General features: G+C 65.4%; 4 protein-coding genes across 6 annotated transcripts; 1 reads left to right on the forward strand and 3 right to left on the reverse strand.

Moving 5' to 3' along the window:
• Positions 1–1,502: 1,502 nt before the first annotated feature.
• SNTB2 (syntrophin beta 2) lies at positions 1,503–8,576 on the reverse strand. Its single transcript, XM_005531900.3, has 7 exons — positions 8,060–8,576; positions 4,489–4,699; positions 3,871–4,081; positions 3,268–3,410; positions 2,957–3,153; positions 2,692–2,873; positions 1,503–2,494 (listed from the first exon to the last, which is right to left on the reverse strand). Exons 1-7 carry the CDS (start codon positions 8,574–8,576, stop codon positions 2,402–2,404), a joined length of 1,554 nt encoding a protein of 517 aa, XP_005531957.2. The 3' UTR covers positions 1,503–2,401.
• A 548-nt stretch (positions 8,577–9,124) lies between these two features.
• On the reverse strand, positions 9,125–13,826 carry UTP4 (UTP4 small subunit processome component). The gene is made up of 16 exons (XM_014260543.2): positions 13,609–13,826; positions 13,152–13,343; positions 12,997–13,081; positions 12,806–12,895; positions 12,503–12,711; positions 12,212–12,383; positions 12,040–12,131; positions 11,593–11,689; positions 11,347–11,411; positions 11,139–11,261; positions 10,880–11,039; positions 10,573–10,679; positions 10,254–10,349; positions 9,900–10,085; positions 9,712–9,822; positions 9,125–9,349 (listed from the first exon to the last, which is right to left on the reverse strand). The coding sequence occupies exons 1-16, from the start codon at positions 13,765–13,767 to the stop codon at positions 9,233–9,235; spliced, it is 2,061 nt and encodes a 686-aa protein (XP_014116018.1). The 5' UTR covers positions 13,768–13,826; the 3' UTR covers positions 9,125–9,232.
• Positions 13,827–13,893: 67 nt separating this feature from the next.
• On the forward strand, positions 13,894–15,498 carry CHTF8 (chromosome transmission fidelity factor 8). 2 transcript variants are annotated; one of them, XM_014260546.2, is made up of 4 exons: positions 13,894–13,914; positions 14,404–14,444; positions 14,524–14,641; positions 14,710–15,498. In XM_014260546.2, the coding sequence occupies exons 2-4, from the start codon at positions 14,422–14,424 to the stop codon at positions 14,923–14,925; spliced, it is 357 nt and encodes a 118-aa protein (XP_014116021.1). In that variant the 5' UTR covers positions 13,894–13,914; positions 14,404–14,421; the 3' UTR covers positions 14,926–15,498. The 2 variants fall into 2 exon arrangements, with proteins under 2 accessions (XP_014116021.1, XP_005531956.2); XM_005531899.3 differs by lacking the exon at positions 13,894–13,914 and having other exon boundaries at positions 14,241–14,444.
• HAS3 (hyaluronan synthase 3) lies at positions 15,380–19,548 on the reverse strand. Of its 2 annotated transcripts, none has more exons than XM_088062284.1 (4): positions 19,525–19,548; positions 18,324–18,725; positions 17,478–17,579; positions 15,380–17,395 (listed from the first exon to the last, which is right to left on the reverse strand). In XM_088062284.1, the coding sequence occupies exons 2-4, from the start codon at positions 18,723–18,725 to the stop codon at positions 16,472–16,474; spliced, it is 1,428 nt and encodes a 475-aa protein (XP_087918410.1). In that variant the 5' UTR covers positions 19,525–19,548; the 3' UTR covers positions 15,380–16,471. The 2 variants fall into 2 exon arrangements, with proteins under 2 accessions (XP_087918410.1, XP_005531955.2); XM_005531898.2 differs by having other exon boundaries at positions 18,105–18,725.
• Between the last annotated feature and the right edge of the window lie 467 nt (positions 19,549–20,015).

A 20,015-nucleotide genomic window follows, 5' to 3' on the forward strand; every position in this document is an offset into this window, starting at 1 on the left:
ACTATTGCCGTGTGTTTGTGTGTGTCTGTGTGTGTGTGACTATTGATGTGTGTTTGTGTGTGTCTGTGTGTGTGTGTGAATATTGATGTGTGTCTGTGTGTGTGTGACTATTGCCGTGTGTTTGTGTGTGTCTGTGTGTGTGTGACTATTGCCGTGTGTTTGTGTGTGTCTGTGTGTGTGTGTGAATATTGATGTGTGTCTGTGTGTGTGTGACTATTGCCGTGTGTTTGTGTGTGTCTGTGTGTGTGTGACTATTGCCGTGTGTCTGTGTGTGTGTGACTATTGCCGTGTGTTTGTGTGTGTCTGTGTGTGTGTGACTATTGCCGTGTGTCTGTGTGTGTGTGACTATTGATGTGTGTTTGTGTGTGTGTGACTATTGATGTGTGTTTGTGTGTGTCTGTGTGTGTGTGACTATTGCCGTGTGTCTGTGTGTGTGTGACTATTGATGTGTGTCTGTGTGTGTGTGACTATTGATGTGTGTTTGTGTGTGTCTGTGTGTGTGTGACTATTGCCGTGTGTTTATGTGTGTGTGACTATTGCCGTGTGTTTATGTGTGTGTGTGTGTGTGTGTGTGAATATTGATGTGTGTTTATGTGTGTCTGTGTGTGTGTGTGGCTATTGCCATGTGTTTATGTGTGCCTGTGTGTGTGTGACTATTGCCGTGTGTTTATGTGTGTGTGTGACTATTGCCGTGTGTTTATGTGTGTCTGTGTGTGTGTGTGACTATTGCCGTGTGTTTATGTGTGTCTGTGTGTGTGTGTGACTATTGCCGTGTGTTTATGTGTGTGTGTGACTATTGCCGTGTGTTTATGTGTGTCTGTGTGTGTGTGTGACTATTGCCGTGTGTTTATGTGTGTCTGTGTGTGTGTGACTATTGATGTGTGTTTATGTGTGTGTGACTATTGCCGTGTGTCTGTGTGTGTGTGACTATTGCCGTGTGTTTGTGTGTGTCTGTGTGTGTGTGTGACTATTGCCGTGTGTTTATGTGTGTCTGTGTGTGTGTGACTATTGATGTGTGTTTATGTGTGTCTGTGTGTGTGTGACTATTGCCGTGTGTTTATGTCTGTGTGTCTGTGTGAATACTGATGTGTGTTTATGTGTGTTTGTGTCCGTGTGTCTGTGCGTGTGTTACACGTTCACGTGTGTGTGCGTGCCCAGGTACACTCCCCTGTGTGTGTACTTGCACACACACTGCACATGTGTACGGTATTTACCTGTGCGCACACACACACACACCCCCCAAACACTTGCAGGACCTGTGCCCACTGCTGTACCCACCCGTCCCACAGCTGAACTGGCCCCGCTGCCCCTGCTGTAAAAGTTGTCTCAGCCCCTTCAGAAATCCCCACAGAGGCCCTGCCCCAGCTTCCCCAGAGATCCCCCCATTCCTTCCAGAGAGCCCCCCCAGTCCCTCCATCATCCCCAGAGACCCCCCCCAGTCTCCCCAGCTTCCCCAGAGATTCCTCCCACCATCCCCACACCAGACTCAGTGAGACCCGGAGCCCCTGGAAAAGGCAATCTGATATAAATAGCGATTTACAAAGAATACAAAAATAGAAGGAGGGGGGGCAGCATCCCACGGCACCCCCGGCCAGCACGGCCCCCCCAGAGGCAGAGAACCGTGCAGGTGTTTGGCTGGGGGGTACTGGGGTCCCGGCAGGAGCAGGGGAGCCCTGGGGGTCACACTCTGGCCCCACCTGGGCCCCCCAGCCCCCAGGGTGTGGGAGCTGCCCCCAAGGGGAGGGAAAGTACAAAAAGCGAAAAGTGCATCAATCTACGTGTCCTGCCCCGGGGAGCCCCCTGCAGCCCCGGCCCCGGGCAGACACGGCGTTTGTTCAGCCTTTGGGACATTTGGGGGTCACTGCTGGGGGGCACTGGGGCATGGGGAGGAGGTCAAGCCCCAGGGGGCAGGACCCTGGGCCAGAGCATCCCCTTTGCACCCCTGAGTGCCCCCTATAAGATAAATGTGTCCCCCCACCCTGAGCAGGGCGTAGAGACCCTGTCATGCAGCAATGGGGAGTCCCACGTCCCCAGCCCTGTCCCATGTGGGGACAATGTGACCTCTTTGGGGAAAGCCCCAAGGCGGGGGGCACCAGGGGTCCCCCAGGCAGGGGGGGCCGAGCTGGCCCCGCTCCAAGGCACAGGCGGTGAGATCAGTGATGGCTTCAGCCCCGGGGGATTAAAGCTGGTGTGGGTACCCCGACACCCCCAGGGCACTGGGGGGGCCAGGAGTGCTGGTGTGGGGCAGGAGGGGCTCTTCCCCCACAGCCATCCTGCCACATTCCCAGCAGGTCTCAGGGCAGCAATCCCAGCCCCAGCAAGGCACCGATGAGGCAGGAGAGGTTGGGGGGCCCTCTGTGACCCCCAGCTGGTTCGTGACAGGGCGAGGGGGCCGGGGCACCTATGCCAGCAGCCCCATGCGGGTGACTTTGGCCGAGAGGAAGGTGTGCAGGACGAAGACGATGGGCTTGGGGCAGGAGTGCAGGTCCAGTGCCTGGGGGGAGATGGAGAGCGGTGTCAGCCCCACATCCCACTGCAGACACTGGGGACTGCAGGGCTGGGGGTTCCAATCAGCCAAACCCGGTGGGTCTGGGAGCTGGGATGCTGCAGGGATGGGGGAAAGCAGGAGCAAGCAGGGATCCCCTGGAGGAAGACCCCCAAACCAGGGGGTGAGCCTGGCTGACTCCTCACCAGCTCCCCCTCGGGGCCCCCGAAATCCAGGTAGAGGGTCCTGATGCCGTCATCCGCAGACATCTTCAGCCGCTCGTAGGGGTAGCGGAAGAGGACGCTGGAGCCTGGCTCGTCCCGGGAGATGGTGAAGCTGCCCTCGTAGTGGATGGAGAGCTGGACCTCCTGCCCACCCAGAGTACACCCTGCGGGCACAGCTGCTGTCAGCCCCCGCAGCCCTGGAGGGGAGCACGGGGGAGCCAGGGGCTCCCAGCACGGCGGCACTCACCCACAGTCACCTCCTTGATCAGCTCGGCGGCGGCGTGGCAGCCCTGCACCAGGACGCGCGTCCACGCCGACAGGTCCCGGTGGGTCTCCACGCGGAACACGTGCATCTCCACACCCTGGCGAGAGCCCGTCCGCGTGGCGAACGTCAGATCCGAGCCCAGCGCGGGCGAGCGGCGCCCGGAGCCCGAGTGGACCAGCCTGGAGGGGCAGCGGATGGATGGGGGTCAGGGGTGCCACGGCAGTGCCGGCACCACATCACCCTATGGGCGTTCTGGCAGAGGCACGGCCCGAGGGGGCCCAGCCCCAGCTCACCTGGTGGCCACCAGCGGGTAGCTGTGGCAGGGGGAGGCCCAGGCGTCCCTGGTCCAGGGCATCCCATCGTACAGCAGCAGGTCCTTCTCCGTCACTGCCATGAGCACCGGCCGCCACTGCTGCCGCCCCCCGTCCAGGCGCGCCTGCCGGTCACCGGGGCTCCGTCAGGGGTGCCGGGGGCTGCAGGCACCCGCCACAGCCCAGGATCCCAACCCCTGAGCCCGTGGTCAGATGGACCCCAGCCCAGTGGTTCCTCATTGCCAGGCAGCATCCATACCACTGCCATCCTGGGAAACCAAGCTGGGAGCAGCCCCCAGGGGCTCCGCTCACCACGCTGCCAGGGCTGGCTGCAGCTCTCAGGCAGTGAAATCATGGAAGAGGGAGGGTGTGATGAGCGGTCCCATCTGGAAAATCCCAGTGGGAGAAGGGGCTGAGGGCACGGGAAATGCTGCCATCACCGGGGCACAGCTGGATGGGAGAGCAGCAGAGCCAGTGCCCAGGCTGGGCTCTCTGGCTGCATCCACAGCCCCAGTGGCATCCTGGGCACATTCCGTGGGCACTGCTGTCCCTGGGAGCACCCCGGCACATCCCACCAGTGCGTACCTGCTCGGCCAGCCAGGCGATGTGCTTCACCTCCCGGCCTCCAGCCGTGGGGCTGCCAGAGCCCAGCGTGGCATTGAGCTCGGCCAGGACCTGGGGCAGCAGCGCGGTGATGTTGGCGTGCAGGGCACTGAACCAGGCGTGTGCCGTGGCCGTGTCCCGGCACCGCAGCACCAGCGTGTTCCGGCTGTCCGGCGAGTGCAGCTCGATCAGCCTGCGAGGGGACGGGGACATGGCCCGGGGTGGGACATCAGCACGGGCCGAGCGAGCCCCTGCCTGTGCCCAGCACAGCAAACCAGCTGCACTGCTTTGGGGCGTCCCCTGTGCATTTCCATCTTTTCCAGCACTTTTACTCCTCATTTTAAGGCAGAGGGGCAGCCAGGGGTCTGGGAGGGAACGTGGCATAGCCCTGACCAAACCCTCTGGAGGGTCCTTCCACAGCTCAGTGGGTGAAGCAGGGGTTAATGGCCTCAGTGAGGGCAGCTCCCAGCTGTGCCCAGCGTGTCTGTGGGGTGCAGGGACCCTCACACTGGCACTGGTGGGCAGACCCAATCCTGCCCTGGGGGTCTTTGGGGAGCAGGATCTCCCACACCAGCACCCACCGGCAGCCCCTGCCCTCACCTGTTCTCCAGGTCGGGCATGCTGAGGTTCCGGGCGGCAAAGCACATCTTGAGGGGGATCACCTTGCGGTCACGGGGGCCCTGGTGCTGGGGGGACCCCGAGTCCTCGCTGCCACTCAGGCTGGGGGACTGCGGGGCCGCCCCCTCCCACGGCAGGTCTGACACCAGCGACGGCTTCTTGATGTAGGGGGTCACCTCCCGCATGAACTTCACTGGGGGGAGTGGGGGCACAGTCAGGCCTGGGGAGGGTCCTGCACCCCCACACCACAGCCCTGTGCCCCAGGGTTGATCTGACAGGATGACGTGACCCTCACACACCAAGGCCTGGAGGGTCTTGGGGGGTCCCACCCTGTCCGGGTCAGGGATGTCCCGAGTGAAGGACGGTGCTGGCAGCTCGTCCCGCTGCCGGCGTGGCTGTAGGAAGGGGAAGGCGCCACAGGACAATGGTGCTGGGCAGGAGGTCAGGCTGCAGCCCATCCTGGTCCCATCCTGCCCTGCCGCTGGCGGAGCAGCCAGGACTGTGCCCGCCAAGTTTCCAGCACTGCTGGGATGCTGAGCCGGCACTGCCGCTCACGCCCCGACGGCAGCGAGGAGGGTGTGCAGGGTGAGGAGGAGGGTGTGCAGCCAAGACATCCCGGCTCCACGCGCCTCTCCAGGCCGGGAAGGAAGGAAGGAGGCACCAGCTCCAGCTCCTGCTCCCCCCGGACTGTCCCACCCCAGCACCTCCCCGCTGACAGCAGCCCTGGACCCCCGCCCGGACACGGCTCTCGGCCGGCCCGCGCCAAGCCCCGGCAGCCAAGGCCGAGGGAGGGACGCGCTGGGGACAGGGATGGGGCAGTGAGAGGGAAAACCAAACCAAAACAGCAAATACTGCACTGCACTGGGAAGCAAGTGGTGAAAGGATCCTGGAGCCGGCACAATGCCACGGCCAGGCCCTCTGGAGGGGGAGCAACACTGGCGGTGGGGCCCAGGCTGTGCTGCTGCCAATCCTTCACTGCGGGGCTGCCGAGCGGGAAGGGGGAGCAAGGACGGGACAGCAGGGATGGGGAATGGGCAGGAGACCCCAGTCCCGTGCCTTCCCACAGCTCTGCTGAGGCACAGCACTGCCACAAGGTGCCTGCCCTTGCTGTGGGCAGCACACAAGTTAATATTAGCTGCCGCCGCGCTGATCCCAGGATTACCGCTGTCCCCGCACCCCTAATCCCGCTGCCGGGCCGGGCAGGGCAGGCAGCGCTGTGGGCAGCGGCACGGCCGGCAGCTCCCGCTGCGGGGCCGCTCGGCAGATGTTTGCCAGATGTGGGCAGCTGCCTCCAGCGCTGGGAGGGAGCTCAGCCCATGGGGGCTCCAGCTCACAGCGCTGTGACCCTGCGGTGCAGGCACTGACCCCCGCCGAGTGTGAGGCCAAGCTGGGCAGCCAGCAGCACTGGAGCCTGAGCACTGTGCCAAGGTGCTGCCAGAGGAGTGTGGGTGCCCCGTGGTGAGTGGGAATGGTGGATGCCCAGGACTGTGTCTGCCCATGGTGCGGGCAGCAGAACTGGCTGCCAGTTTTCAGTGGAGACAGGACATGGAGCACCTCATGCCAGCAGGCACGTGGCTGGCACTGGGGTGGTGTCACCTGCAACCTCCCCTTCTGCTTCTGGCGACCTGGTGACCGGCACCCAGCTGTACCAGCACTGCCACCGCTGCCCTGGCACAGCCACCATCACCCGGCACAGCCACTGCCGCCCCACCCACGCGCTCACCACAGAGGAAACCCAGCTGTCACCTGCGCCCCTCGCCTGTCCCACCACAGGAAGGCGGCTGCACGGCTGCACAGCAGCCTCACCGGGCCGAGCCCCCTGCACCAGCAGGGAGCACTGACCACGCTGCCCCGGGCAGTGCCCGTGGCCGGCACCGCGCCCTCAGCTTCCCGCACGGGCGGAAGGGCTCCCTTCCCCCAGGGCAGCAGACGGGCCTGTGGGTGCCCGGGGAGGTGCTTGGCGTGGGCCCCGAGGCCAAACCCAGCCCCCAGGATGGGTGACACCAGCCCCACGGAGATACTCGTGCGGGGCTGGTGCTTCTCCCTCCACCACCGGCACAGAGCCTGGGAGAAGCTCTGGCACCTGCCAGGGTGGTCACAGCTCCAGGGCTGCTGAGGACGGATGGGGCACGGCCAGTGTCCCCCACCAGCTCCTCTCCAGGGCCCGCTGATACCAGTTGATCACCAGATGGTCCCAGCACAGCCACGGCAGCAGCAGTGCCCAGCTACAGTGAGAAGGGAATGGAAGGGAATGGAAGGGAAAGGAAGGGAAAGGAAGGGAAAGGAAGGGAAAGGAAGGGAAAGGAAGGGAAAGGAAGGGAAAGGAAGGGAAAGGAAGGGAAAGGAAGGGAAAGGAAGGGAAAGGAAGGGAAAGGAAGGGAAAGGAAGGGAAAGGAAGGGAAAGGAAGGGAAAGGAAGGGAAAGGAAGGGAAGAGGCGTCTGCCGCAGTGCCCGTGCCCGTGGCGGAAGCGAAGGACAAACAGACCGGGGGGCTGGAGCTCCTGCGGGACAGGATCAAACGAGAGCAGCACGAGGAAGGACGTGCTGAATCAGGCGCGGGGTCCCGTGGGGACTCGCGCTGTGTCCGAGAGCAGCCCCTGCCAAAGCACCAGCCACGGCCAAGCAGCCCGTGCCAGCTGTGCCCGCACCAGGGAGCCCAGCACAGAGTGCCAGGAGCACACGGCAAAGCGGCAGCACCCGTCCCTGCACCCTGTGCCCAATGGGCACCGTGTCCATGGAGCAGCCTCGTGCAGCGGAGGATGGACGTGCCGGGACACTGGACAGTGCGTGTGGCACCACAGCACTGCACGGCCACCCTGACCCACGGCACAGGGGCTCGTGTCCTCGCGGTGCCCTGTGGCACAAGCGCCGTGCCGCAGCGCCGGGCTGGGCAGGTCCTGCCCGAGCTTGTCGGGCTGCAGGGAACAGGTCGGGCAGGAGCCGGTGGCTCCGTCGGGCCAGTCCCGAGCCAGCCGTGCACAGGGCCCACGGGGACACCGAGCCTGCCAAAGGGACCCGGGCAGACCCTGAAACAACGCCCGGAGTCACAGCCTTCCCTGGGGACAGCCAGCCAGCCTGGGGGTTCTGTCACCAGGGATAGGGGACAACCTGTTTGGGGAGATGCCACAGCCAGGGGACACCAAGTCTATCCTGGGGGACCCCACATCTGTCCCCAGATCTGTCTCTGAGGGACACAAGTCCGTCCTGGAGGGACACAGTAGGTGGAAATGTCCTGTCCTTGTCCCCAGCTGCGCGGGGTCCCCATCCTGCCACAGAGGGACAGCCCGACAGGGGGGACACCCCAGTCCCTGTGCCCGGGGGGCCCGCCGTGGGTTGGGGTTCTTGGGGCACACACACGCACCAGGACTGGGGTGGGGGGAGTGGCGTCCCACACCCGGAAAAGGGACCCAAAGGGGCTCTGGGAGTCCGGTGACAGCGGCAGGGAGCTGTGGTGGGAGCCGGTAACAGCGGGGGAGCACCAGGGCGGGGGACAGGCGAGCACCAGGGGCCCGTACCGGGGACTCGGGGGAAGAGGAAGGGGTTTAGGCGTTACCTTCAAGGATGACCTCCCTCCCGGCTCTCTTCAGCGCCTGCACAGCTTGATCGTGGGTGGCATCGCGGAGATCGACGCCGTTAACAGCGAGGATGGCGTCGCCTAACCGGAGCGCCCCGCTCCTTTCCGCCGCCAATCCCGGGAAGATCCGTGAGATCAGCACCGGCATCCGATTCTCCCGACCTCCCTTAATGCTGATCCCGAGCCCTCCCGCCTCCGCTTTCACCACCCGCACCCTCCTCACACCACCGGGTGCCGCCGCCTCCGCGTTGCCGTTCACCACGCCGTTCACCACCGACGGATCGCCGGTTCCCGGTTCCGCCGTTAAGCTCAGCGTTTCCCCTGTCAGTTCCGCCGACACGCGGACCCAGCGTTCCCGCAGGAGCAGCTCCAGCAGCCCCGTTTTACAAGCCCGGGTCCACACGGCCATGCCGCCGCCGCCGCCGCCGCCGGTCACCGGGGAAGGGGCGTGGTCTGGCGGGGAGGGCGTGGCTTGTGGCCTCGCCCCCGCCCGCATGGCGCGCTGCGGTAGGCTCTGAGCCACGGGGGGGCCGGGGTGGAGCCGCCCCGCCCCCGCCCCGGCTCCACCAATCAGAAAGGCGGAGTCCAAGCAGCCGCTGCTCTGATTGGTCGCGCCGGAGAGCGGGCCCCAAGAAGCCACGCCCCCGCACGCCATGTCTGGCGCCGAGATTCATTTCGCTCGCTGCGATTTATATCACGAGCTGCGCTTTAAATCTCCCGTATTCCCCGGGGATCCCCGATTTCTCTCCCTCCGTACTGGGGGAATGACGCTTCCCTGCCCCACGCAACACCCACAGACCCCCGTCCTTAGGGAATGAGGCTGCCCGGCCCCTGGCAGCACCCATGGACCCACCCGGCCACTGGGGAGAGAGAAGCCAATGCTGGGATTAGACATTGGAAGGGAAAAGGGAAGGAATTTGGGGTGTCACCTTGTCCCCGCAGCGCCGGGGAGGAGAACTGGAAGGACATGAGGATCACGATGACATGATTGGTGGTGTGACATCTGGGAGTCAGGCACAAGGATGAGCCCTGAGCCTGGGCACGTACAGAACAGTGAGGTTTTATTCCTACAGCACCTTAAGAAAATTCTTACAGTGCCCCAGGAAGGCAGCACAGAGACAGTTCCCGAGGTTGGAGTAGCTTCTTCTGCTCTCAGGTGCCAAATTTCTTCTGTTGGACAGCCTGAGGCAGCTGCGTTTTGAAGTCCATGATGGGTCGTTCTACCACAACCAGGCAGTTCTCGTCCAGCAGATCCATGAAGAGCAGTGGCTGAAAGGCAGGAGATGGGAATCATGGAATCGGGGAATGGTTTGGGGTGGAAGGGAACTTGAAGGGATCTTATTCCACCCCCTGCCATGGGCAGGGACACCTTCCACTATCCCAGGTTGCTCCAAGCCCCAGCCAACTTGGCCCTGGACGTTTCCAGGGATCCTGGGGCAGCCACAGCTTCTCTGGGCACCTGTGCCAGGACCTGCCCACCCTCACAGGGAACACTTCCATCCCACTATCCTGTCTAACCTGCCCTCTGGCACTGGGAAGCCATTCCCTGTGTCCTGTCCATACCCTTGTGCAAAGTCCCTCTCCAGAGCCCGAGCACCTCCCTGACCCCGCTCCCCAACACCATCACCCACCTGGAACTTCTTGCAGATCTTGAAGGCGTGGAGCTGCCGCTTCCTGGCCGTCTCTGGGAGCTGTTTCAGGGTGCTCTGGTTCATCAGGAGGGTGCTGTCATCGGGCAGGGGCTGCGAGAGCGGGCACAGCCCAGGTCAGCGCTCCCGCAGGGACACAGCCCAGGCACCCCCACCCTCCGCCCGCTCACCAGGGACTTGTCGAGGATGCAGAGCAGGTAGGTGTCGTGGAGCAGGATGTGAGCGGGGTTCTTGGGGTTGAAGGTGATGTGTGTGATGGGCGAGTCGCGCTCCAGCCACGTGCGGTGCAGCCCCCGGCTCTGCACGGCGCGGCTCCAGCTCGTGTACTGCTTCTCAGGGATGCTGAACTCAAAGAGCTGTGCGGGACAGCAGCACACGGGCGGCTCAGGGGGGCTGCTCCTGACAGCACCCCCGTGCCAGCAGCTCCAGCCGGGCCCCTGAGCCAAGCCAAAAGCCCTGAAGGCAGGGAGACAGGCACAGGGAAGGGAGCAGGGCCCCGAGAGCTTGAGCAGGAGAGCTCCTACCTGCTGGTCCGAGTAGGCGATGACGAGGTTGTTGGTGCTGGGGTGGATGGCGAGGGCCGATACGGCGCAGCTGTAGGCGGGCACCACGCAGTGATGCTGCAGGAGGGGACAGTGCACTGACAGGACCCACCGGGACCACCGCTGACACCTCTCCCACACGTCCCCCCCGACCAGAACCTCCGGGACTGCCTCTGACCCCCCTTCCCACACACCCATCCCTGCCCTGCTCAGGGGACATAGTGATGGCTCCCAGGGGGGCCCTGCCTGCTGAGCCCCCCATCCCACATCCCCTGAGGCTGGGGGGTCACTCCAGGCCCACCTGGAAGCATTTCAGGTTGTAGATGTGGATGGCCCAGTCGCCGCTGACGGCTGCCAGCCAGTGCCCGTCCGCGCTCGGCGCCAGCAGGTAAACGGCCTCGGAGCAGCCTGCAGAGACCCTCGGGCTGAAAGAGGTGCTGGGAGCCCCAAACCCCCAGAGACACCCAGCCCTTGATTGTCCAGTGCCCGGCCATGGGGGCACACACCCTCAGGGCAGGAAAGGGGAACACCCCTCCTCTGCACCCACAGGGAGGGGGATGCGGCGCCCAGGAAGCCCCAGCACCACCCCAGCTCCCCCCAGCCCACACCTGAGGGTGGCTGCAGCGTGTGCAGGTGTTTGCAGCCCCCCGGCTCCAGCAGCTGGAAGACGTGGACAGATCCTCGAGCGGAGCCGACAAAGAGGCTCTCGGAGTCGGCGGAGAACTGGAGCTGGTATGCTGGAGGCAGCAGCTTGGGCACTTTGGGGACCTGGGAGTGGGAGAACGCACCCCACTGTCACCCAGACTCCCCACGAGTGACACCGGCCACGCCAGCCCCCAGGACCCCACAGCCCCCCAGCCCTCTGACCTTCCTGAGGCTGACGCCATCCCCGTCACAGTGCACGCGGTACAGCTGGAAGCGGGAGGCCGTGGAGTAGCCGACCCAGGTGCCGCAGGGTGAGACACAGCTGCAGTAGATGTGCTCCGGGCCCTGGGAACACCACAGGACTGAGGGGGCCTGAGGGACCCCCAGAGCCCAGCACACCCCAGCTGCACCCCAGCCCCCTCAGCCCTACCTTGCTCTTGAGCTGCACGAGATGCTCGGGCATCCGGCACGGGGGAAGGACCTCGCCGTCCTTTCCTGGGAAAGAAAATACACGGACCATCAGTGATACTGGGAAAACCACACGGGGCTCTTTGAGCAGCTGTGGATCCTGGGGGAGTACCCAGACCCTTCCCTGAGGCCCAGGACAGCTCAATCCTGGAATCCAGCATGGGCTCTGCCAGGGAGCCAACGGCAGAGAGCTGCACCTGTGACTCACCAGTCTCCTCAGTGGAGCCAAGTCTCCAGAGCTCCAGGTACTGGGAGAACTGGAAGAGGAGCAGCCGGGCTTTCCTGGCACAGGAGACGAGGCGTCGCTGCGTGGAAAAACAGGCAGGATGTCACAGACCCACAGCCTGGCACAACAGGCTGGGGCACAGCTGGAGTGCCCTGGGGTGCTGGAGACTCCACAGCGGGGGAGAGCAGGGAAATCAGGTCCCGTGGGATGGGAGCCTGGAGATGGAGACCCAGCAAGACCAGCTTGACAACCTCCACTGCTCCTTAGCAGGAGCCTCCAGATGTACCAGGAAAGGGGACACGACAGGACAGAGGAGGGACCCAGGGACAGGCCAGGAACACTGGGGGCAATGAGGGCACCTGGCGGTGCAGGGACATCCGGCCCTGCCAGCCCCAGCAGCTCCAAGACCCCAGTCCATGCATCACTCACGTGGGGGAAGGTGAATTTTCGGAGCACTGCGTCGTAGCCCTTCTTCTGCACCTTCTCCATCAGCGGGCGGATCACCAGCTGGGCATCCAGGCCTGGAGGCCAAGCACAGGTCAGCCGAGCCGGGACCGGGAGGGGACATCCAGCCCAGTCCCGGTGCCAGCGGCAGTCCTACCCCCGGAGATGAGGGCGGTGGAGCTGTGCGCCACGGCCCGCACGTCGTGGCTGTGGAACTGGAAGGGCTTTGTCCGCACCCAGCATTTCTCCAGCCCGCCCAGCTTCACCGGCAGCAGCTGCAGCTGGTAGGTGGCCCCGGTCGAGGTGCCCACGACGATGCTGTCCTCCTTCTGCGGAGGAAAACGGGACGAGGTTGTGGAGCAGACCGGGAACAACAGGAGGGCGCTGCCAGGAGGCTTTGAGTGCAGCAGCTCCCTGTCAGCCAGGGGGGACTGGGGGTGTCACCCACCTCTGACACGGCCAGAGAGAGCGCGGCCGAGGTGCTGACGGTGTGGGACTCAGCCAGCGTGCCCTGCTCCCAGTCCCAGAACTGCACCCTCCCAAAGGAGTCGGCACTGACCACGGTGCCGCTGGAGAGGAGGGCGATGGCCCACACCACGCACTCGCGCTTGGCCTTCTCTACCTGGTGGTTCACCATGATCCTCTGCACTGTCTGGCCTGCAGTGGGAGAAGGTTGGGGGTGGCCGGGGGATGCCCCGGAGGACAGCGGTCCCGGGGGATGGGATGGGGCTGCTCCCGGGACAGGCGGTACCTGAAGCGACGTCGATCACGCGGAAGAAGTCGATGGAGCCAGCCACGATGTGAGTGCCCGAGCGGTGCCAGGACAGGCACAGGACACGGCCTGGGGAGGGAAGCTCCCGTGTGACAGCCCGTGGGCTCACGGCCTCTCGGTCACCGGGACACCCGGAGGGACAGAGGGACGGTACCGCAGCCAGGACCCACCTTTCCGCCTGTCCAGGTTCCGCTCAAACTGGATCCCCCCAGGAACGACTTGGAAGATCTTAACGGATCCGTCCTCGCAGCCGATCTGCGGGGGTCGGGATGAGCGCGGGGCACAGCGGGACCCTCGCCCCGGAGCCGCTCCCGGCGGGACTCACCGCCAGCTGGGTGCCGGTGCCGCTGGCCACCATGCTCCAGATGGGTCCCCCGCCGCCATCGACGCCTCGGGCCGCGCTCAGCCCGCACAGGTCGAACTCGGTGATGTCCCCGCCGAGCCCGGCCCCGAAGAGCCGCTCCCCGGCCGCCCAGCACAGCGACTCCACCGAGCGCGCCTCGTGCCCCGGGATCACCTGCAGAGAACCGGATCACGGGAACCCGGGAGCACGGCACGGACCGCCAGGGCCACACAGCCGGGCACAGCTCCGCACAGCCTCCCCGCACATCCCTAGGGCCGGGCAAAGCCTGGTCCCGGCTCGGTACGGGCCCAGCACACGCTCGGTGCCGATCGGAAGGACCAAGTAAGCCCGGTACGGGCTCGGTACGTGCCCGGTACAAGCTCGATAAAGCCCGGTACGGCTCAGTACAGCCCCGGTTCGGCCCTGCCGGCACTCTCACCTTCTCCTGGAAGTAGTTGGCGGCGAAGTTGTACACCTCGACGGTGCCGTCGGTGCGGGCCAGGGCCAGGCGGGCTCCGCGGGGGTGGCAGGCGAGGCAGCGCACGCCCGCCGGCACCAGCCCGAAGAACCGCACCCGGTGCACCTCGAACTCGCCCATGGCGCTCCGCCGGCCCCGCCGCCGCTCCGCTGCCGCTGCCGGCCCCGCTCCGCCCCACGTGCGCGCGGCGCGCCGGAACCGGAGCTGCCCCGGGGCCGGAAGCGGAGGCGGGGGCGCGGCGGGAGATTCGGGCGCTGCCGGCGGCGGGTGCGGGAGCGGGGCCGGGGCGGCGGGAGGGCTCCGGCCGGAGGGAGCCGGCCGGGCCGCTCCGGGCCGCCCCCGCGGCATCGGCGCCGCTGGAGGGCACCAGCGCCCCGCGGAACCGGGCGGGGGGCGCGCGGAAGGGATCCGGGCCTAGGGGCCTGCGGTGTCCGCGGCAGGCTGCAGGGGCTCGGGGTCTGGGGGGTGGTTTCTGGGCAGGGGATGGGGCTGGGGGGGTTTGGGCTCTGGGCATGGGGGCCGGGGGGGCAGATGGACCCGTTATGGGGAGATCTGCGGGACCCGGGGGATGGATGGCCTGGGGATCTGTGGGACCCGGGGGATGGATCTCAGGATTTGTGGGCCTAGAACAGGGTCTGTGCATGGCGGGTCTGTGGGGCCCAGGGGCAGAAGTTCCTCCTGGGACCCCCCAGAGGGGAAGGGCCGGGGGCTCCTGCTCCCCCACCCACTCCCCCTTCCATGACTGTGTCTCTGCAGCCCCTGGCAGGGCCCGGCATGGTGCAGATCGTCATCTCCAGGTGAGCCCCGTGGGGCCGGTCCCCGTGGCCCCTGTTCCTGCTGGGGCCTGGGTGACCATCCCCACTGTCTGTCCCACAGCGGTGGCACGGGGGCCCTGGCCCAGTGGGTGCTGGTGGAGCTGCAGGGCGAGGTGGAGCCCCGGCAGAGCGGGGACCTGGCCGGGAACCTGCTGGGAGACCTGCACTACACCTGCGAGGTGAGGCTGGACACCGCTGGGACCTGCCAGGGACAGCCCAGCCCGGCCTCACCCTCTGCTCTCCCCAGGGCATTCCCGTGCTCATCGTGGGCCACCACATCCTCTACGGGAAGGTGGTGCAGCTGGAGAAGCCGTTTGCTGTGCTGGTGAAGCAGAGAGGAGCCCCCCAGCCCAGCCCCACGGGCCCCCATGGCCACTACACTGTTACTGCCCTCATCAAAACCAAACTGCTCTTCAAAACCCGCCCCAAGCCCATCATCACCCACGTGCCCAAGAAGGTGTGAGGGGAAGGATGGGGGCTATGAACTGTGACCTGCTGCTGGAAAGAACAGCAGGGACTTGGGGAGATCCAGGACTTCATCCCTGTCCTGCACAGGAGACTCTAGGGCTGCTGGCTCCTGTGTCTGAGCACCTAAAGCCCTTTCTGGGTCACTTTTCCCCCTAAAATGACTCTTTTCAGAGAGCAACCAAGCTCTTAGCCACAGACCTGTGTGGTGGATCACACATGGGGATGTGGCTTCTGGTAGACAGGGACATCCTGTGAGCCCAGGGAGGAGTGTCCCACCCCAGGGGCTGTCCACAGTGTCCAGCAGGTCCCAGGGATCCATGGAGGTGCCAGGGTGGAGGTGTCTCCTTCTACCCCCTTCCTGCAGCTGTAGGGACACCAGTGCCACGCAGGGACTCAGGACCAACCTCCCTCAAGTCAGGAGGGACCCTCCCCAAAACACACCATATGTCCTCACTTCAAGTCTTTATTTCCACAACTCCATCAGGATATAAAAAACAGCTTTTTCCTCCCGAAATATGGAAAAAAAAGTCCCCCTGGCAGGTTCAAAAATAAATAGATTTACAAACCATTTGCGACAATACCAAAGAGCTACAAAAGTCTTCTAAAAAACCTTGTATTAAATTAAACAAAAACCAGCTAAAAGCTCCGTCGTAGAAAGGGGTTTTTATCCAAGTCCTGAAAAAAGGACCCACAGGTGAATTCCCTGGGGAGGGGAAAGTTGGGAAGCACCTTGCCTAAATCCCCATCTTCCCACCGCTGGGAAGGTAGCGGGGTGGGAGTGGTGGGGCTGTGTGTTGGCCAGAGCACGATGTGGCCCCAGAGGGTCTCCAGCAACACCAGCCAACACACAGCCCACCAGTTTTCCCAGTTTCTCCATGCCAGGATCCCCCCTTGGCTCTTTGGCAAAGCTGAAGGAACCTGCTGCCCTCCTGGAGCAGCCAGACCCCCCGAAAGGCCCGGGGGGCTCCCTGTGGGTACGCGCCCGCACGCAGCCGTGGGCAGAGGCAGCACCAGCCAGCAGTGCCAGCACCGTGCTGGACGGAGACTGTGTGTCCTGGGGGTGGGAAGTGCTGTAGCACCATGGAGGTGGGACTGAAATCCCTGTAAAAAGCACCGAAGGGCGGAGAATTCTGGGGTGGGGTGTGGGGAGCGCAGCCAGCAGCGCTCCACACCGGGATGCTCCATAGGGCACAGCTGGGATGGAGCTGGCAGCACCTGGCTGGGTGATGGGCAGCCCTGGCTCGGCTTCTCCATGGCCAGCTTGGGATGGAAAAATGAATAAGTAGGAAAAATGTACATACTGAAAGAAAAAAAGCAAGATTTCAAGATCTGATGAGAAATGCCAAGGGCTGGGAGCGCTCAGCGCTGCCCAGCAGCTCCGGGATTGGGAAAAAGGGGACTGGGGGTGTTCACTCCAGCACGTGGGATCACCCCAGCACCTGGTGGTTCCGGGATGGGGAAGAGGGGACGGGGGGTGGTTACCCTGACATGTGGGACCGCCGTGGCACACGGCATGACCCCGGCACGGGACCGACCCACGGTCAGACCTCGGTGAAGACCAGCCCACACTGCTCCTGCCTCTTGCCGCAGCGGCGGGCAACAATGGCCAGGTAGAGGGTGAGCAGGGCCACCCAGTAGCAGGCATAGAGGATGGCACCCGACACGAGGAAGGCCACCTCGGTCTCGCTGAAGAGGTCCTGGCTGTAGGCAGTGTAGGCCAGCCCGCCCAGCAGCACCGCCACCCACACTGACACCGGCAGCAGCCCCACGAAGTTCACCACAATGGTGCGGCGCCCTGAGGTGCCCCAGCCCGACTTGTTGATGGTGGCAATGGCAAAGATTTTGGCGGGCAGCAGGCTGGACATGTAGAGAAGGGCATAGAGGGACATGAAGATCATCTCGGCGTTGCCTCGCAGGAAGCAGGCGTAGGTGGCCTTGATGACACCCACCAGCTGCACGGTCAGCAGGAACAGGAGGATGTTCCAGACGCGGCCACGGTAGAAGAGCTGGATGACAGTGGCAATGAGGAAGAAGGGGAAGAAGCCGGTGACCACGGACTCGTAGGTCATCCAGAGGTGATGCTTGTGGAACCAGAGCGCATTGTAGAGCCACTCACGGAAGTAGGACTTGCTCCAGCGGGTCTGCTGGTTGAGCCAGCGCAGGTACCGCGTGGGCGTCTCCGTCAGGCACTTGGAGCGAGCCGTGTACTTGGTCCGGTAGCCCAGGCTGAGCACGCGGTTGGTGAGGTGCCGGTCGTCCCCGAAGCTGCACTTGCTGCCCAGGAAGGTCTGGTGGTACCAGTCCTCGAGGAACTGCTGCAGCAGCGCGTTGCGGTACATGCCCAGGGGGCCGCTGATGCACTGCACGCAGCCGAAGTACGACTGGCACGCGCGCTCCACGTTGAAGGCCATCCAGTACCGCACGCTGCTCAGGAAGGAGAGCCACGAGTCGTACTTGTTCAGGATCTGGGGAGGGGATGGATGTGAGCCCCGGCAGTGCCGCAGCCCCCTGGAACCCCCAGCCGTGCCCTCCCTCGTGCCAGGGTACCTGGACGTCGCCGCCGACGCCACCGACGTGGGGGTCGGCCTCCAGGATGCGGAGCATCTCGGCGGTGCAGGCGGGGTCCAGCACCGTGTCTGAGTCACACACCTGGGGGCAGAGGGAATGTCGAGCCCCGCTCCCGCCGCCCACGCGCGCCCGGCAGACGGCCCAGCCCACAGCCAGGCAAGCCCGAGCCACGGACGGCGAGACCAGGCAGAGCCCCGGAGACCGGCAGGCGATGGCAGGGAGCAGAGCGCTCGGTGGTACCGGGGCACCGCTGCCCAGGACACTCGTCTCTGGCTGCTGCCACTGAGGGAGGATCTGTCACACGTGGGGACCTGGCACCCCGTGCCCCGCTGTCCCAGGGGATGGCACCATAGCAGGCCATGTGCTGAGGAGGTGATGGGACAGCCACGGGCAGCAGTGCGGGCAGGGCTCACCACCTCAGCCACCCCGGCGCCAGTGGCCCCCGGCCCTGGTGGCTCATGGCCGGTGCGTGGGGCCAGATCCGGTGCCAGGCACCCGGGAGCTACTGAGGATTCCCGGGGCTGCTCCCGTTCCACCCACAGCCCCTCAGCCCGGCCGCGCTGGCAGGGCTCACCGCACACACATCCCCCCAGCCCGTGCATGCACCTGGATATAGTCCACGGAGTCTCCAAGCGCCCGGAAGGCCGTGTACATCACCTCCCGCTTCCCGCCCCACTTCTGGAGGATGCAGGAGTAGGTGTTGCTGCGGACCAGCGCCTGAACACGGGCCAGCCCTTCCCGCAGCCCGGCCTCCGTCTCCCCCTCGCCCTGCTCGTGGAAGTTGCTCCTCCAGATGTAGCTGCCGGAGCGCTCGGAGCCCATCACCTCGTGGAAGATGTCCAGCATGTAGGTGTCGTCGGGGCCATTCCCGTCCACCACCATCACCACTTTGAGGTCAGGGAAGGCGATGCGCTTGACGGAGCGTAGGCACTTCGTCAGGTAGTCGGGGTCCTCCTGGAAGGCGGCGATGCAGAGGGCCACCGAGCGCCCCGGCCGCACCGGCTGCCCCTCGCCCCGCATCCGCCGGTGCTCCAGGAAGGCGAAGAGGCTCTGGATGAAGAGGTGCAGCCCCAGGATGGCCCCGTAGAGCCCGAAGGAGAGGTAGTGCTTCTCTGTGTGGATGAACTGGTACCCTGTGACGTAGGCGGCCAGGATTCCCCCCAGCACCGCCACGGCGAAGAGGCTGGTCCCCACGACACGCAGGGCCGTGGAGAGGCTCCCTGGCATCTGGGAGGACACGGGGCACCATCAGGGCAGAAGGACATCCTCCCCATTGTGTCATCAAGAACGCAAAAGCAGGGTGGCCCTGCTCCTCTGCTGCCCCACGGCCACCCTGTGCTGCGCCGGTCACTGGTTTGGGGGTGACACCTTCCCAGCGCCTCCACGGGGCCAGAGGAGGTGCGGGGATCCCACAGACCCCACCGTGCGTGGTGCCAGGCGAGGTGTAGGGGTCCCAAGTACCCCACCGCGTACGGTGCCAGCACCTCCCATCCACCCAAGCAGGAGCACGGCTGCTCGCAGGCAGGGCTGGAGGACAGGGAAGGGCACGGGGATGTCAGGGAGCAGGGTGTCCCCGAGGAAATCACGGCCGCCCGGAGCCCTCCTCCACCCCGAGCGGGTGCGGCGGGACCCCCGGCTGCGGGGATGGCAGCAGCCAGACCCCCGCCCCGCTGCGGGATGGGACGAGCGGCGCGGGCAGGACGGGACTGCGGAGCTGCACCGGGAGCGCGGGCAGGGGGTGCGGGCAGCTCGGGGGTGCACGAGCACGTTCGGGGGTGCGGGCAGGGCGCAGAGCGAGCCCCAGGGACACCCGGCAGCACCTCCCGGGCAGCCCCCTCAGGCTTCTCCCCGGTCCCGCAGCCCCCGGCGCTCCCGGCTCCTCCCGGTCCCGCAGCCCCCGGCGCTCCCGACTGCCCGTTACCCCCGGCCCCGCAGCCCCCTGCGCTGCCGGTCTCACGGCACCGCGGGGGCACCCCGAGACCGCTACCAGCGGGACCGGGAGGGAGAGGGAGGGACCGGGACTCACCGTGGAGGTGCCGCCGCTCCCCACCCGCCGCCGCCGCTGTGCGCCCGGCCCGGCCCGTGCGGCCCCTTTATACCGCGGCGGGGCCGGCACCGCCCGCAGCCCGCGGGGGCCCCGCCCGGCACCGGCACCGGCACCGGCACCGCCGGCACCGCCCCCGGCACCAGCAACGGCACCGGCTCCAGCTCCGCCCGCAGCCCCCGGGAACCCGCCCCGCACCGCCAGCACCTGGCACCGGCCCCAGCCCCGCACTGCGGGAGTGATGACCGGCGCCGGCGGCACCGGCAGCACCGGCAGCACCGGCGGCACCGGCACCAGTGCTGCACCGACATTGGCACCATCACAGGCATCACGGCACAGCTGCGATACCGGCGACACCGGTGGCGGTTCTGGTGCTGCACCGGAACCGGCATCTCCATCACCCGGCACCGGCACAGAGCCACGGCGCAGGGACCGGCCACGCCATCTCCCCCCGCCCCGCTCTTGGGGCCCCT

The sequence above is a fragment of the Pseudopodoces humilis genome, chromosome 14 (genome assembly GCF_049639895.1).
Source record: "Pseudopodoces humilis isolate 2021_Gansu_Grassland_sample_001 chromosome 14, ASM4963989v1, whole genome shotgun sequence".
Classification (NCBI taxonomy): domain Eukaryota; kingdom Metazoa; phylum Chordata; class Aves; order Passeriformes; family Paridae; genus Pseudopodoces; species Pseudopodoces humilis.

Coding starts and splice junctions, on each gene's coding strand:
- SNTB2 (XM_005531900.3), bottom strand. CDS start 8,576: ATGCGGGCGGGGGCGAGGCCACAAGCCACGCCCTCCCCGCCAGACCAC. Junction 3,154..3,267: donor TACCCGCTGGTGGCCACCAG/GTGAGCTGGGGC, acceptor CTGCCCCTCCAG/GCTGGTCCACTCGGGCTCCG. Junction 2,874..2,956: donor GATCAAGGAGGTGACTGTGG/GTGAGTGCCGCC, acceptor CTGTGCCCGCAG/GGTGTACTCTGGGTGGGCAG.
- UTP4 (XM_014260543.2), bottom strand. CDS start 13,767: ATGGGCGAGTTCGAGGTGCACCGGGTGCGGTTCTTCGGGCTGGTGCCG. Junction 12,712..12,805: donor CGTGATCGACGTCGCTTCAG/GTACCGCCTGTC, acceptor CTCCCACTGCAG/GCCAGACAGTGCAGAGGATC. Junction 10,086..10,253: donor TCGCCTACTCGGACCAGCAG/GTAGGAGCTCTC, acceptor TGTCCCGCACAG/CTCTTTGAGTTCAGCATCCC.
- CHTF8 (XM_005531899.3), top strand. CDS start 14,386: ATGACTGTGTCTCTGCAGCCCCTGGCAGGGCCCGGCATGGTGCAGATC. Junction 14,445..14,523: donor GTGCAGATCGTCATCTCCAG/GTGAGCCCCGTG, acceptor TCTGTCCCACAG/CGGTGGCACGGGGGCCCTGG. Junction 14,642..14,709: donor ACCTGCACTACACCTGCGAG/GTGAGGCTGGAC, acceptor TGCTCTCCCCAG/GGCATTCCCGTGCTCATCGT.
- HAS3 (XM_005531898.2), bottom strand. CDS start 18,725: ATGCCAGGGAGCCTCTCCACGGCCCTGCGTGTCGTGGGGACCAGCCTC. Junction 17,580..18,104: donor ACTCCGTGGACTATATCCAG/GTGCATGCACGG, acceptor CTCTGCCCCCAG/GTGTGTGACTCAGACACGGT. Junction 17,396..17,477: donor GCGTCGGCGGCGACGTCCAG/GTACCCTGGCAC, acceptor TCCCCTCCCCAG/ATCCTGAACAAGTACGACTC.